Genomic DNA, 15,263 nt, shown 5'->3' with positions numbered 1-15,263 from the left:
ATTTCCTGTCCTACATTAAAATGCAGAATTTTGCACAACACCCTGGAAGAGGTGTGTCTTTGCTGAGCAGCATCAAGTTTCACTCGGAGAACATCAGAGGGAGCCCAGTGCAGGTGGTTCAGCGCTGCCCCTCATTCCTGCTCGCCCTGGGCACGGATGTGGGCACGGGGACACCCCCAGCTGGTGCTGGGCTCCCAGGGCAGGGCTGCCCCTGGGGCTGGCAGCAGGGACTGGGCAGCTTCTGCACCCCAAACAGCCCCAGGAAAGGCTGAAGGGTTTTCTGATCCCGGCTGCTGCAAGCCTTGGAGGGGCAGAGCCCAGGGCTGTGCCCAGAAATGTGCCCAGGGCCCAGAGCCCACAGCTGTGCCCAGGGCTGTGCCCAGAGCTGTGCTCAGGGCCCAGAGCCCAGAGCTGTGCCCAGAGCTGTGCCCAGAGCTCAGAGCTGTGCCCAGAGCTGTGCCCAGGCTGTGCCCAGAGCCCAGAGCCCAGAGCTGTGCCCAGGCTGTGCCCAGGGCTGTGCCCAGGGCTGTGCCCAGGCTGTGCCCAGGCTGTGCCCAGGGCTGTGCCCAGGCTGTGCCCAGGGCTGTGCCCAGAGCTGTGCCAGAGCCCAGAGCTGTGCCCAGGCTGTGCCCAGAGCCCAGGCTGTGCCCAGGCTGTGCCCGAGCCCTGCTGCTCCTGGCTCACCTCTCTGGGGTGGCCCGGGTGGATTCCCCCCCGCAGGTCCCTCCTGTGCCCAGAGCTGGGGCGGTGCTCCCGGGGATGCTCCTGCCCCCTGCCCCCTCCTGTCCCGCCAGACACCGGAGAGGGGAGCGGGAGCTCCGGGAGCCCTGCAGGGAGCTCCTTGCAGGGCATGGCTGGGCTTGGGCAGGTTTGTGCAGGCAGATCCAAGGCTCAAAAACACTTGGCAGGAATTTGGATTCCGCTTCTTTTTTTTTTTTTTTTTTCCTTTTTTGAGTGATATTTGGCTTTTTTCAAGTCATCATCAAATCTTGGTCAAATGCAAAAATTCCCTTTTTTTTCCCCCTCTTGCTTTCCTTTATCTCATAGACATTAAAATACTATTTTTCCTCCCCAGCTGTGCCAGTGCCCTTTGCCATGAACAGAGCTCTGACTCCTTTCTTTGCAGGCAGGGCCATCACAATGCTGCCCTCAGTTTCTTTTCCCCCTGCACATCCTGCAGACCCCGTGGCTGCCAGGCTGCACCACTGGAAATGCACTCCCAGTCCCAAGGGAGATGAGAGGCTTGGAGGATGGCTTTGGCTTGCTTTGACATCACATTTCTGCACACTGCTGGCTTAGAGAAAACACTGCGATGTTTAAGTCGTTTCCAAGCCCTAATTTTGTGTTTATTCCCTGTGTGACCAAATTGGGAATTGCTGCCTTGGAATTCCATTGTTGGAACAGGGGCTGCTCGGAGCCTTGGCCGCTGCCCATGTTCCCAGTGCCCTTGGAGCTGGGAGGCCGAGGCTGATATTCTTATCTGCACCCCTAAATTTAGCCTGGCGGCCCCTGGAGTGTCCATGTGCACACTCCAATGGCACTGAAGGCATCCAGCCCCTGCCTTTGCAGTGGCTGAGCTGGGAGGGGAGGGCCTCAGCCCCTGGGATGGGGCTGGGTGACAGCTCCAGGCTGCAATCAGATCTGTGAAAGGTGGCCACAGACAAAGACTCACCAGATTTTGTGCCAGGTGCATTTTTTCCTGAGAATTTGATGTACCAGGGAAGTGCCACGTTCACAGGTTGGAATAAACCACATTCAGACAAGTCTCAGAACAGAAATCAACCTCCTGGGAGCCCAGCAATGTAACTCAGCCTGGGGCAATGTGTGGCTCTCCCCGAGAGTTTCCTCCTCAGGATCTGGGTTCAACTCAGCCTTAAATGCTCTCCCCAGCTGCTCACTGGTCCCATCTGGTTTCTCTCTGCTCTATCCCAGTGTTTATAATTAAACAATTTTGTAATTGGCACCTCGCAGGGGCTGTGGCCATGGCCCCGTGTGCTCCGGGCTGTGGGGTGGTCTGGGATGCTGTGGGGTGGTCTGGGATGGTCTGGGATGCTGTGGGGTGCTGTGGGGTGGTTTGGGATGGTCTGGGATGGTCTGGGATGCTGTGGGGTGCTGTGGGATGGTCTGAGATGCTGTGGGGTGGTTTGGGATGGTCTGGGATGCTGTGGGGTGCTGTGGGGTGGTCTGGGATGGTCTGGGATGCTGTGGGGTGGTTTGGGATGCTGTGGGGTGCTATAGGATGCTGTGGGGTGCTATAGGATGCTGTGGGATGCTGTGGGGTGAAATCAGGGATTAACACAGAGTCTCAGGCCCCTGCAGTGCCCGGGGCCGGGGCAGCAGCCCGGGCTGGCCCCAGGCTGGCCCAGAGGGGTGAGCAGGGTGCAGTGCCCAGCCCGGGGGCAGGGGCAGGGGCAGGGCAGGGGCAGGGCTGTGCTTTAGCTGTCTAATCCCCTTAGCTGTCTTAGGAGCGGCTATTTTGACTGTTCCCAACCCTCTTTGCTTTAAGCTCATCACCTCAGGGCTGGAGCCCTGGGAAGAGGAGGAGCAGCAGCAAACCCTCGGTTCTGGGGGGCACAGCCCGGCCGGGCTCAGCTGGAGCCCCCCGGGCACCTCGGGAGCTCCCTGTCCTCCCTTCTCCTCCCTTCCCCAGGGCCCCTTCCCGCGGGGCAGGGTGAGACAGCCAGGACTGGCCGGGGAGAGGTGATCCTGGGCACTGAGGGTGATGGACACAGCTCTGGGATGGGCTGGGACTGTGCCGTCCCTGTAATCTGTGTGAGCTGACAGGACACAGCTCTGGGATGGGCTGGGACTGTCCTGTCCCTGTGATCCTGTGATCTGACAGGACACAGCTCTGGGATGGGCTGGGACTGTCCCGTCCCTGTGATCTGTGTGAGCTGACAGGACACAGCAGCTCTGGGATGGGCTGGGACTGTCCCCTTGATGTGATCCTGTGATCTGACAGGACACAGCAGCTCTGGGATGGGCTGGGACTGTCCCCTCGATGTGATCCTGTGATCTGACAGGACACAGCAGCTCTGAGCTGCCCAGGACTGTCCCCTCAATGTGATCCTGTGATCTGGCAGGACACAGCAGCTCTGGGATGGGCTGGGACTGTCACCTGGCTGTGATTGATCCTGTGATCTGACAGGACACAGCAGCTCCGGGCTGCCCAGGACTGTCCCCTCGATGTGATCCTGTGATCTGACAGGACACAGCAGCCCCGGGAGCGCCTCCATCCCCGCCTGCCGCAGCCACAGCCCCCAGCTCCCTGTCCTCGCACGAGGTGTGCCTCAGGGAATTCCAGCCCAGCCCTGCCTGCCCACAGCCCTGCTGGAAATGTAAAACCTCTCCAAAAGCTGGGATGGGCAGGGCAATGGAGCTCCTCAGCTGATGGATCCCTTCAGGCCCGAATTCTCGAGTTTTCCCATGAAACTTCCATCGTATCAGTGAGGGGGAGATGGTTCAGCCTTGCCAGAGAAGGACAAGTTCAGCCTTGCCAAAGGACATTTAGTTACAGACTAAATCCAGTTAGTTACAGGCTAAATGAGGTAATTCTTAAACAATGTTTTTTTTAAAAACCCTATAATTTTAATGAGGAAAAAGTACTTTAAATTTGAAAGCTTGAGCAGATTTTTTGGGCAGGTACTGGGTAGGATTCTTTCTCTGCTCTGTGCTGCTGGGTTTGTTTTGGTAACAGAAATATTTGTCAACAAAATGAATTGTGGGTTGTGTATTGTGAAAATGAAATAGTGAACTTCAGCCGTATTCTGGTATTTTCAGGTCCTGCCCTTATGTAGGAGCTGTGCACAGGGCACTGAGGTCTGGCAGGGCTTTTTCATTTTCCATAATCCAGTGCTTGGCTCAAGTGTTTTCCTGTGAGCTGGAGAGCGGCACACTGCTGGTGCATCTCCCAGTTTCCATGAGCTGTGTGTCCTGCGACTCCTCCTGCCCTGCCCTGAGGGTGTCTTTGAGCTGATAAGGAGATTTTCTGCCCTGGTCAGGACTGGCAGGGCCTGTTTGCCTGCCCTCCCCCTGCAGTGTGCCTGGGATCACTCAGCTCTGGCTGGCTGGAGACTTTGACTGACATGACACAGCCCCAAATGCAACAGATTCTTGCTAAGCCCCAGAACATTTTTTAAATAGGTGAAAGTCCTCTAATGATCCTGGCAGCGCTCTGAGTGGAGCCTGAAGCCTGGAACAGTTTCCACACCCTGCAGGCTGTGCCATCTCCGTGTTTTTCCATCTGTGACACCCCGTGGCTCTGGATCCAGCATGACCCTGCACACTCGGGTGTGTGTGGCGGCTTTGTGAAAGATCCCAGAAAGGTGGAAGGGTTTTGGTTTTAGGCTTTTTAGCTGTGCAGCAGCTGGAGCCTGCTGGAGGGCTGCCAGGGCAAGAACGGGGCTTTGGTTTATTTTAAAGCAGTTCTGTGCCCACGTGGCCGTGGCAGAGGCAGATGTGTGCCATTGAACCCAGGTAACCCCTGGAGCCCAGCCCCAGCTCGGGGCATGTGGCACCCGTGTGACACAAATGCCACCTCCTCCCCAGCTGGCCCCTGGGGAAGGAGCAGAGGGACAGGCAGACAGACAGACAGGCAGACAGGCAGACAGACAGGCAGACAGACAGACAGGCAGACAGGCAGACGGACAGGCAGACGGACAGGCAGACGGACAGGCAGACGGACAGGCAGACGGACAGGCAGACGGACAGGCAGACAGACAGGCAGGCAGACGGACAGACCAGCCCCCAGAGCCGCCTCTCTGGGTTTTTATCTCCTCCATTCTCCCCCGTGTCCCCCCTGCCCTGCAAAAGGAGCCAGAGGTGGGAGCAAAACCTCTGCAAACCAGCACGAGAAGGCTCTGAAAATAACAGCAGCAAGAGAGAGCACCGGTACCATATAAAATATTTATTGATCTTGCAAAATGGTGTAAAACGCGTCCGTAAGAAAAATAAGAAACCACGCTGTGCATGGTGCACAGGTTTATACCAACAAAAGGTATTTTTCCCCACTGCTGCACAGCAGCAAATAAAGCCCTTCACTTGTGGCGAGTCTCAGACGTGCAGCCTCCTCCGGCCGAGCCTTCCCTCCGTGCTGGAACCCCCCTGGTGGAGTCTCTGTGCCGCGGGCCAGCCTAGGACGCGTGCTGCCGGGTCACCAGGGCCCTCTGCAGCGCTGCCTGTGCCTTGCCCTTGGCCTGCGCCAAATCCTCCCTTTTCTGCAGCTGCTGCTGCTCCCGGGCCGCCGCGGGCTTGTTCTTGTCCTCCTCGTCCTCCAGGCTGGCCTGGGAGCTGAAGGGGCTGCACACGGCCTCCACCAGCCCGATGACCACCCCGAAGAAGGCCAGCACGCTGCCCAGCATGTACAGCTTGACCATCTTCCTGTTGGGCTTCTGGCTCAGCATTTCCTTGGCAAAGGGGATCAGCTCGTGCATGGTTTCCATCTCACTTCGGCAGCAGCGGGGTCTGATGTGGCTTCTGGAAGAGAAGGGAGAGGGACGTGAGTTAAATCCAGCTGCTGTGGGGGCAGAGCTCTCCAGCCCCCCGCAGACCCGCGGCTGGGCTTTAAATGGGGATGGGGGATTTTTGCTGAAGGTTTGCTTCAGGAAAACGCAGCCACCCTGTCCCTGCGGTGCCTCAGGACAGATCCAGAGCCACCCTGCCCAGGACAGAGCCAGAGCCACCCTGCCCAGGACAGAGCCAGAGCCACCCTGCCCAGGACAGGTCCAGAGCCACCCTGCCCAGGACAGAGCCAGAGCCACCCTGCCCAGGACAGAGCCAGAGCCACCCTGCCCAGGACAGAGCCAGGGCCACCCTGCCCAGGACAGGTCCAGAGCCACCCTGCCCAGGCTGCGGTGGGGGGCACACACTGCTGGTCCCACGCATTTTGTGCAGCATCCTGTCCCATCCCATCCCATCCCCTCGCATCCATCCCCTCCCAGCCCTTACCGGTGGTGTTCTGCGGGCTGTGCGGTGCAGTGAGGCTGTGCAGTGCTGAGCGGTGCAGTGAGCGGTGCAGTGAGCGGTGCAGTGAGTGGTGCAGTGAGCGGTGCAGTGAGCGGTGCAGTGAGCGGCGCTGTCGCTGCTGTCGGTGCTGTCGGTGCTGTCGCTGCTGTCGCTGTCGCAGCCGCTCCGCTGCCGCCGCTGCCCGGGGCCGCCGCCGCCGCCTTTTATCGCCGCTGGGGCGGGCGGGGCGGGGGCCGGGCCGGGAGCGGGGCCCGGAGCTGGGGCCAGCCCGGCCCCCCCGCGCCTGGCAGCTCCTGCCCCTAATCCGGCCAGACGGAAAAAAAAACCCTTTTAGTTTTTTTTTTAAACCCTTTCTTCCCCCACTTTGTAAATTTTCTTATTCTTTCTTTTCCTCATTCAATTTCTTTTTCCTTCCATTTCTCCTTATGTTTTCCCATCCCTCCTTCCATTTCTCCTTTTTCTCTTAAAAAGCTTATGTTTTTCCTTCCTCAAACAAACCCCTGAGACTGTCTCAGTCTAATTCCCGAACCAGAGATCTGATGCCTGACTTGCTGTGCAGCCCTGTACCTGCTTCTGCAATAAATATTTCATACACTCACAGAGGCTTTGCTGATTGCCTGGGAGGCAGGGAGAGGGTCTGCGTCCACAGCTCCCAAAACAGGGCAGGGTTTGGGTCAGGGCTTGGGGCTGTGCGTGGCCAATTCACCAAAATGTCCCTGCCTGGCTGCCAGTGACCAATTCACCAAAATGTCCCTGCCTGGCTGTCAGTGACCAATTCACCAAAATGTCCCTGCCTGGCTGCCAGTGACCAATTCACCAAAATGTCCCTGCCTGGCTGCCAGTGGCCAATTCACCAAAATGTCCCTGCCTGGCTGCCAGTGGCCAATTCACCAAAATGTCCCTGCCTGGCTGCCAGTGACCAATTCACTGAAATGTCCCTGTCTGGCTGCCACACTGCGGGCAAGGGGGTGAGAAAACGCCCCAGGGATGCAGCGGGCCGGTGTCACCCAACCGAGGTGTGACCATGTCACCAGACTGAGGTGTGACAGTGTCACCTGGGCTGAGGAGTGACAGTGCCACCAGACTGAGGTGTGACAGTGTCACCTGGGCTGAGGAGTGACATGCTTGTGGAAGGGGAGCCATGAGCAGGTGACTCTGCAGGTGTGACAGCCCCTGACTTCCTGGGAGTGAGAGAACTTGGGGAAGCTCCAAAGAGAGAGAAATTACATCGACTTCAGATCCACTCCTGGCTTTTCCTGCACTTGGTGTCAATCTGTGTCACCCCCTTTGTGTCCCCCTTTGGGTCACTCTCCGTGTCACCTGCAGGACGGTGCTGTTGCCATCCTGGGCTGCAGCCAGGCAGTGTTGCACCAGTAACCCCCGGCATTACTGATGATGCAAGAACGATTGCATCATCATCATCATCATCATCACCCCCATCATCTGCTGCGGCTGCAGCTCCAGCAGAGCAGACACTGCAGGAAGCCCCTGGGTTCCATGCACATCTCAGCTGAGCCCAGAGAGCTGCTAAAGCCACAAGAACTTGTAGGGATCTCCAGCAGGTGATGGACTCTGGGTCAGACTTCTGGGCAGATCTGTGTGGCTGAGGATGGGAATTGCTCTGCTAGGCCGTGTGTAGAAATTAAAATATCAGCTGATGTTGTAGCAGCAGTTTTAGAGAGAGGTTGGTGCGTGAGGAAGGAGGTAAAGCTCATGTCCTTCCTGCCTTCCTCCCCTCCTCCTCCTCAGCGCTGATGCCCCCCACACTGCCTGGTTCCCTGCACAGGAGATTGTGGGCACTGCTGGCCACCCCAAAAAGGAGCACAGGCCTTGCATTCGCGGGGTTTCCCCTGGCTCTGAGCTGTGCCGGGTGTGGGGCAGTGACTCAGCCCTGGCTCCTCACATCCCGCACGTCCCGAGGCTGCCCCAGCCCCCGCAGCGCTCCAAGGAAACGCTCCTGGTGAAAACTTGGGGTTTTTTTTGGGTTTTTTTTGCAAGTTTTGAGTCTGCTTAGGAAATTGTATTGCAAGACTGGCTGTAAAAGTTGCTAAAGACTCGTCTATCCCTCCTCAGCGTCTGGGGTTTTCTACTTTAAATAAAGGGTCCTTATCTTCTCTGCCAACTTGGCAGCCGAGGTTGCAGCTGATCGCTGACTTCGGGCTGTGTTTTTTCTCTTCTGCAACACTCAAAAAAATGGCTTTTGGAGAAAAGACGGCCGGAGGGGACAGCGGCCAGACAGGGGAAGTTGAAGGTCACGGCTGATCCCGCGGCTCTTTGGGGTCCCTGTGCTGCCCCTCGGGCTCCCGGTCGGGGTCGGGGCTGCCCCGGCCCTGCCCAGCCCCGGCAGCAGCGGCTGAGCCGCTCCGGCCCCTGACACAAAGGGCGCTCTCACTGTGACTTCTCGCCTACAAAACGGATTTTTGGTTGTTTTTGGTTTTTTTTTTTTTTTTTTCCAGGCAGGGTTTTTGTTGCCTGCTGAACCTGATGTTTGCAAGTCTTTTCCTGAGGGCTGAGAAGGGAATTTTTGTTTGTAAAATACGGATGGAGATGTCCACGGATTCCCAAAGCACTGAGAGCTGACAGAGCTCAGGATAATTTTGAGCATTAACCAATCTGCTGATAATCATCTCTGGCAAACACTTCCCATGGCAGCACTCAGATTGTGTTGATCTAATTTAACAACATTTAATTCGATTTTGGTTTAGATTTCAGTAACAAAGTCTATCCAAGCTCGTTGTGTGGACATTTAAATTGAATTAAGCATGGCTAAAACGATTAATGATTAACACCAAATTAGACTAATTTTAGCCGTTCTAAATCTTATTTAGGAGAGTCTGCATGAGGATGCTGTCAGGTTTAATCGCAACTTTGATTAAACCAGGCTTTGTGGCCGGGGGAGCCGCACGAGTTTAACGTCATCGGGGGGAAGAGCGGGGCCTGAACTTCCCGAGCAGCGTCAGCAGCCGCGGCTTAACCTGAATCGGCTGGGAGGGGAGGCTGGGATGGGGCAGATCGGGGATGAGGCTCGGGAGGGGAGGCTGGGATGGGGCAGATCGGGGATGAGGCTCGGGAGGGGAGGCTGGGATGGGGCAGATCGGGGGATGAGGCTCGGGAGGGGAGGCTGGGATGGGGCAGATCGGGGGATGAGGCTCGGGAGGGGAGGCTGGGATGGGGCAGATCGGGGATGGGGCTCCAGTGGGGAGGCTGGGATGGGGCAGATCGGGGATGAGGCTCGGGAGGGGAGGCTGGGATGGGGCAGATCGGGGGATGAGGCTCGGGAGGAGAGGCTGGGATGGGGCAGATCGGGGATGGGGCTCGGGAGGAGAGGCTGGGATGGGGCAGATCGGGGGATGAGACTCCAGTGGGGAGGCTGGGATGGGGCAGCTCCGGGGATGAGGCTCGGGAGGGGAGGCTGGGATGGGGCAGATTGGGGGATGAGGCTCGGGAGGGGAGGCTGGGATGGGGCAGATTGGGGGATGAGGCTCGGGAGGGGAGGCTGGGATGGGGCAGCTCCAGGGATGAGGCTCCTGCAGCTCCGGGGATGCTGCTCCGGAGCCCCGGCCGGGAGATCCGCCTGGAATTGCCCTGGAGGAGGGAGCAGGGGATGCTGAGCTGCTGCACCGGGCTGCTGCTGCCTCTGCCAGAGCTGAGCATCCTCCTGGCACCGCTGGATGGGCACGGGTGAATTTGGTACCACGGGGTGCCCTCAGAACCAGGGAGTGACTTTGGTACCATGGGATGACCTTGGTACCGTGGGGTGCCCTCAGTAGCAGGGATGCCCTCAGTGCACAGGATGCCCTTGGTACCAGGAGTGCCCTTGGTGATGCTCTCGGGTCGGGAGCGCTGCCCAGGCCGGGCTGGGCACAGAGTGAGCCCCGCTCCCAGCCCCACGGAGCCTTCCAGGGGCTCCGGTTTCACTGCCCTGGGCTGGCACAGTCCCTGCTGGCAGGAGCAGGGGCACAGCTCTGCTTTCACTGCCCTGGGCTGGCACAGTCCCTGCTGGCAGGGGCAGGGGCACAGCTCCGGTGTCACTGCCCTGGGCTGGCACAGTCCCTGCTGGCAGGAGCAGGGGCACAGCTCTGGTGTCACTGCCCTGGGCTGGCACAGTCCCTGCTGGCAGGGACAGGGGCAGAGCTCCGGTGTCACTGCCCTGGGCTGGCACACTCCCTGCTGGCAGGGGCAGGGGCACAGCTCTGGTGTCACTGCCCTGGGCTGGCACAGTCCCTGCTGGCAGGAGCAGGAGCAGGGGCAGGGGCTCGGCAGGCGCTGGCCATGCCGCGGGTGCGTGCTGGGGGCTCTGGGAGGAGCAGAGCTGCCCTGAAAGGGGCTGGGAGGGAAGGGGAGCTGCCCCTGCTGCCAGAACAGCCCCATAGCAGGCCCAGGACATTTCCAGGGTGTCTGATCTGCTTGGGCACAGCACGAGGTGGTGTCACCTTGAAACACTCAAGGGAATAAGGACAGAAAAAGGAAAGGAAAGCCTAAAGCCCAGCAAGGTGTGTTAAGGATCTGTCCTATTGCAAATGAATAAAATAATGCAGGTTTGGTTCCATAGCCCAGCTGTGCCAGAGGAGCCTCCCCCAGGCTGTGATGGACACAGGGTGCAGACAGCTCTGGCCATGTGGCCGGGCCATGGTGACCTGGTCACTGTGCTGACCTGCTCTGCTGTGGGGCCTGAGGGGCCATCGCTGCCCTGGGCAGGTCACAGGGACACAGCCATGGGGTGCCCAGCACTGTTGTGTGCCCCTGGTGCCCAGCGCTGCCCTGTCCCTTACCCTGGTGCCCAGCACTGCCCTGTCCCTTACCCTGGTGCCCCTGGTGCCCCTGGTGCCCAGCACTGCCCTGTCCCTTACCCTGGTGCCCCTGGTGCCCCTGGTGCCCAGCACTGCCCTGTCCCTTACCCTGGTGCCAGCTCCTTCAGCACCAGAACTGCACAGAGCTGTTGCCTCATCTCCCACATGCCCGTGAGTGGGCAAGGGTCGGGCACTGCTGGACTTTGTCTGTGGTGAGTGTGAGCTCCATGGGCTGTGCCCACCCTTCAGCCCAGCCAGGGAGGGCAGCACAGGTGGGAGCAGCCTCTGTTCTACCTGGGCAGCTCAAAGCTGGCAGGCAGGACCAGCAAACAGTGTGTCCTTCATGGGACATCTGTGCTTTAAGGGAGCTCCTAAATGTCCCTAAATGTCAGTTTAAACTTCTGCCCTGGGTGTTGCAGGGAGAGGCTTTTGGGGGGTTTGCTGGCTGGCACCAGGGGTGCAGAGACCAAAAGCCAAACCCCCCCCAGAGGGCAGCTGGATGCTTTCTTAATGGAATATTTTCCTCTTTGGAAAATGGGGACGTGACAAAAATAACGCTGTTCCCCTGCAAGGATAATTTTATCAAGGTCCCGGTGGGAAGGGGGCACAGTGCCAGCCTGTGCCCTGCCAGCTCTGCACCGTGTCCCTCGTGCCTGGGGGGCTGTGCAGCCCTGCCCCTGCTCCATGGGGGACACTGGGGATGCTGGGGACACTGGGGATGCTGGGGACACTGGGGATACTGGGGATACTGGGGACATTGGGAACACTGGGGACACTGGGGACACTGGGGGAACTGGGGATACTGGGGAGACTGGGGACATTGGGGACACTGGGGACACTGGGGACACTGGGGACATTGGGGACACTGGGGATACTGGCGATACTGGGGATTCTGGGGGTACTGGGGATAATGGGGGCACTGGGGACACTGGAGACACTGGGGATACTGGGGACATTGGGGACATTGGGGACACTGGGGATACTGGGGACACTGGGGCATTCTGTGCCCACCCATCGTGGGTCAGGCCACAGGGAATCCCATGGGGTGGGGAAAGGAGCAGGGGGGAAAAGGAAAACCCAATTTAAGGGTAAATGCTGAGCCTTTGCTCTGCTGCACAGTGGTGTGGAGGGGATTTGGGAGATGTGCTGTGCTCCTGGGCTGGGCTGGGTGAGGAGCAGGTCCCTGTGCTGGCCACAGCTGTGCCCACAGCTGGCACTGCTGCAGCTGCACAGGCAGGCTGGGCTCACAGGCTTGCTGCACTTGGGAGCCAGCTCCCAGAGTTACTGGAATTTAAACCTAAAGTAGGTCAGTGGCGTTTTGGTTCAAAGTGTTATTTGCTTACAGAGCAGGTTTTCAGAACAGGAATTGGAATTTCATCAGGAATTTCTGAAATGCTTTTAAAGGAGATCATGGTAATTAGCAAAGGCAGTGATTTAAATCCTCTCTGCTGGAATAAAGAGGTGGTTTCCTGGTCAGGTTTGAATTAAAATGGGAAATGAAAAGATTAGGTGGAGGAAAACCTCTTTTATTACTGATATCATTAATCTTCCAGCTGAGAGGGTTTTCAGAAAGTCACAACATGAGACATTAACTTCTCACCCCTGACAAAACCCTCCCAAGTTTTCCCCTTCCCAAGCAGCTTCAGTGCTTCCAGCTCCATGTCCTGTGCCTCTTGCAGGCTGTTCCCACAAAAAGGGAAGCAGGCACCTGACAGGGCTCAGGCTGTGCCTGCCCAGGGTTTCATCCCAGCTCTGGGCAGGCAGGGGCTGGAAGGGGCTGGGAGTCCGGGCTCTGCCCTCCCCTGTGCCAGGATCCTGCTCAGCAGAAGCAAATTATCCCTGTGCCTGTTTTTTTCCATTGTAAAGCAGCTCCTCGTGTGCTTTCAGGAATTGTGCTTCAGACATTTGTTAATCCTTCAATGAAAAATGTAACAGCGGCATTAATATTGTTCAGTTTCTGTGTGCTTGAACTATAAAACCATCCTCAGGCAGCATCCTTTTCCTCGGTGGAGGTTTTGCATTTCAAGGGATTAAATGTTCTTTATGCAGCGCTGTGTCGCTGATTTCGGTTCCTTTCGTGTTTCTGTCGGCACGGGGAGCAGCAGGGGTGCTGGTCTGCTCCTGCAGGAGAGGTTTTCAATGCTGGTCTGCTCCTTCAGGAGAGGTTTTCAATGCTGGTCTGCTCCTGCAGGAGAGGTTTTTGGTGCTGATCTGCTCCTTCAGGAGAGGTTTTCAATGCTGATCTGCTCCTGCAGGAGAGGTTTTTGGTGCTGATCTGCTCCTGCAGGAGAGGTTTTTGGTGCTGATCTGCTCCTGCAGGAGAGGTTTTCGGTTTTCCTCAGCAGTGTCCCCTGCAGCCCGGGGCAGGGGCTGTCCCGTGACTCAGAGCCGATTTCCTGCAGCAGTTCGTAATGGTGTTTGTTTTCCAGGGAATGTCTGGCCCAGCCCTCGGAGGGCTGTGGGCACAGCTCAGCACAGGCTGGAGAGGAGCTCGTGCCCTGTGAGCATCCCCCTGTCTGTCCCACCCACCCCAGGCTGCTCCGGCGCTTGCATTTATTTGCTGTGGTGCATTTTCGCCAGCAGTTCCAATCTCCACCTGTATCAGGTTCCCTGCTCGCCGCCCAGGACAGCTCTGGAGCTTTTCCAGGTCTGGCTGCCATCGGAACCTGGACCTGCCACCAAAGCTTTCAGGGACCCCCGGTCCCTGAGCACCCCCCGTCCACAGCTGATTTTTCCCTCTCCCATTTTCACTGGTTTGCAGTCGATATTCCATCAAGGAGCCTTTTCCCCGGTGTGGATGCTGTCTGACCCTGGGGAGGTGGAGCTGCAGGTGATGCTGTGCCTTGCTGGGGCTCTCGGGGCTCGGAGGGAGCCCTTGGCAGCCCCGAGGTGCTGTGCGGGCTTGGCTGTGCGGGCTTGGCTGTGCGGGGCTCGCTCCCCGCAGCTCGGGCCACGTCCCATCCCTCCCTCTCTCCCTCCCTCTCTCTTTAGACACTCCGGGGCTTGTTCTCGCTTCCCTGCTGCCTCCGGGCAGGGCTGGGCACCAGGAATGCGGCGTTACCGCATTGCTGAGCACGCCCAGGTGTGCCCAGGTGTGCCACACCTCAGCCCAGCTCGCACACTCCGTAGCCCGAGGGACGATATTTTTTATTTTTTATTGTTTTTTATTCCCCAGCTCTGTGTGCAGCCCTGCTGGGAGCTGCTGGGCCTCAGCCTGGCGTGCCCGTGTCCCTCGGGGTGGGGATGAGACTGGGGGACACCAACAGCAGCACAACAGGAGGAGGGACCTGGAGTCACCTGGTGGGTCCTGCTGAGCCCTCCGCCGCTGTGGGAGAGGAGCTTTGGGGTTCTTTCACTGGACTGCATGGAAAGGGCTGGATTTTGCTGAGGATGAAAAGCAGTTTTAGCTGGAATTCAGCGCTGGGGGGTGGTGGCTGCGCTCTGAGCTGCCCTCGCTCAGCAGCCCGCACTTCAGACAGGGGCTTAGAAGTTCAGAAATGCAATAGTACAGTATAACAATAATGAAGTTATGTTCCCATTGGCATTTAAAGGCTGGAGCTGAGGTGCTGGGAGCGGCCCTGCCCTGCCAGCCGGTGTGGGCACAGCGAGCCAGCCCTGCTGCAGCAGCCCCAGATGGGTTAAACTGAGCCCATTTGGGTTAAACGGAGCCCATTCGTGTTAAACGAATTTGGGTTAAACAGAGCCCATTTGGGTTAAATAGACCCCATTTGGGTTAAACAGAGCCCATTTGGGTTAAATAGATCCCATTTGGGTTAAATAGACCCCATTTGGGTGAAACAGAGCCCATTCAGGTTAAATGGAGCCCATTTGGGTTTTCCCCGCCCGGCGCCCGCCCGGCGCTGAGCTCGCTCCCAGGGTGTGGATGTCTGGGGCTCCCTGAATCACTCCTTTGTCATCGCTGCACCCACAGCACCTCTCTGCAGGTGAGGCAGGGCGCGTTTAAAGCCTGCGAGGAGCGGCCGGCGCTCAGAGCTCCGGCGGCTGTCGGGGGACGCGGCAGGGACACGGGGACAGGGCAGGTGAGGTTTCTGTGTGCTGGCAGCGTTTCCTCCCTGGGCTGTGCCACGGGGCTCCTTTCTCTGCGGGAGACACTCACAGGAGGTTTTTTATGGATTTCTGCTTCTCCTGGAATGTGAGCTCGGGCCACAGCGCCAGTCTGGATCTGGGATTGGGGCTGGGGCGCCCAGAGGGTGCCTGGGGGCTGCAGGGGGCTGTGTGTGCACGCTCCATCCCCTCCGGCCCCCATCCCACCCGGCACCGGCGGGGCTGGGCCAGGGGCTCATTGCACTGGAGGCAAATTCAGTTTCAGCATCTGATTTTCCTCTTCATTACTCTTGATTTTCCCCCCATGCTATTCTGTGTAGATTAATTAAAAGTTTCTCCCTGTGAAGTGGGAAGGGAGGAGGACCCGGAGCGAGCTTTTGAACTGACATTTTCTGCTCTTTTCAGTCTCGCTGCAAACCCTTCCCCAGCTGTGTCTGCGGCCGA

General features: G+C 58.2%; 1 protein-coding gene across 1 annotated transcript; it reads right to left on the bottom strand.

Annotated features, from left to right (window-relative positions):
• Positions 1-4,891: 4,891 nt before the first annotated feature.
• G0S2 (G0/G1 switch 2) lies at positions 4,892-6,103 on the bottom strand. The gene is made up of 2 exons (XM_036398436.2): positions 5,947-6,103; positions 4,892-5,475 (listed from the first exon to the last, which is right to left on the bottom strand). Exon 2 carries the CDS (start codon positions 5,439-5,441, stop codon positions 5,133-5,135), a length of 309 nt encoding a protein of 102 aa, XP_036254329.1. The 5' UTR covers positions 5,442-5,475; positions 5,947-6,103; the 3' UTR covers positions 4,892-5,132.
• Positions 6,104-15,263: the final 9,160 nt, after the last annotated feature.

The sequence above is a fragment of the Molothrus ater genome, chromosome 25, assembly GCF_012460135.2.
Source record: "Molothrus ater isolate BHLD 08-10-18 breed brown headed cowbird chromosome 25, BPBGC_Mater_1.1, whole genome shotgun sequence".
In the NCBI taxonomy this organism is placed as follows: domain Eukaryota; kingdom Metazoa; phylum Chordata; class Aves; order Passeriformes; family Icteridae; genus Molothrus; species Molothrus ater.
This window is presented reverse-complemented; position numbering and strand designations above follow the sequence as displayed.

What these genes read in the sequence shown, in the direction of transcription:
- G0S2 (XM_036398436.2), bottom strand. Translation starts at nt 5,441, where the DNA reads ATGGAAACCATGCACGAGCTGATCCCCTTTGCCAAGGAAATGCTGAGC.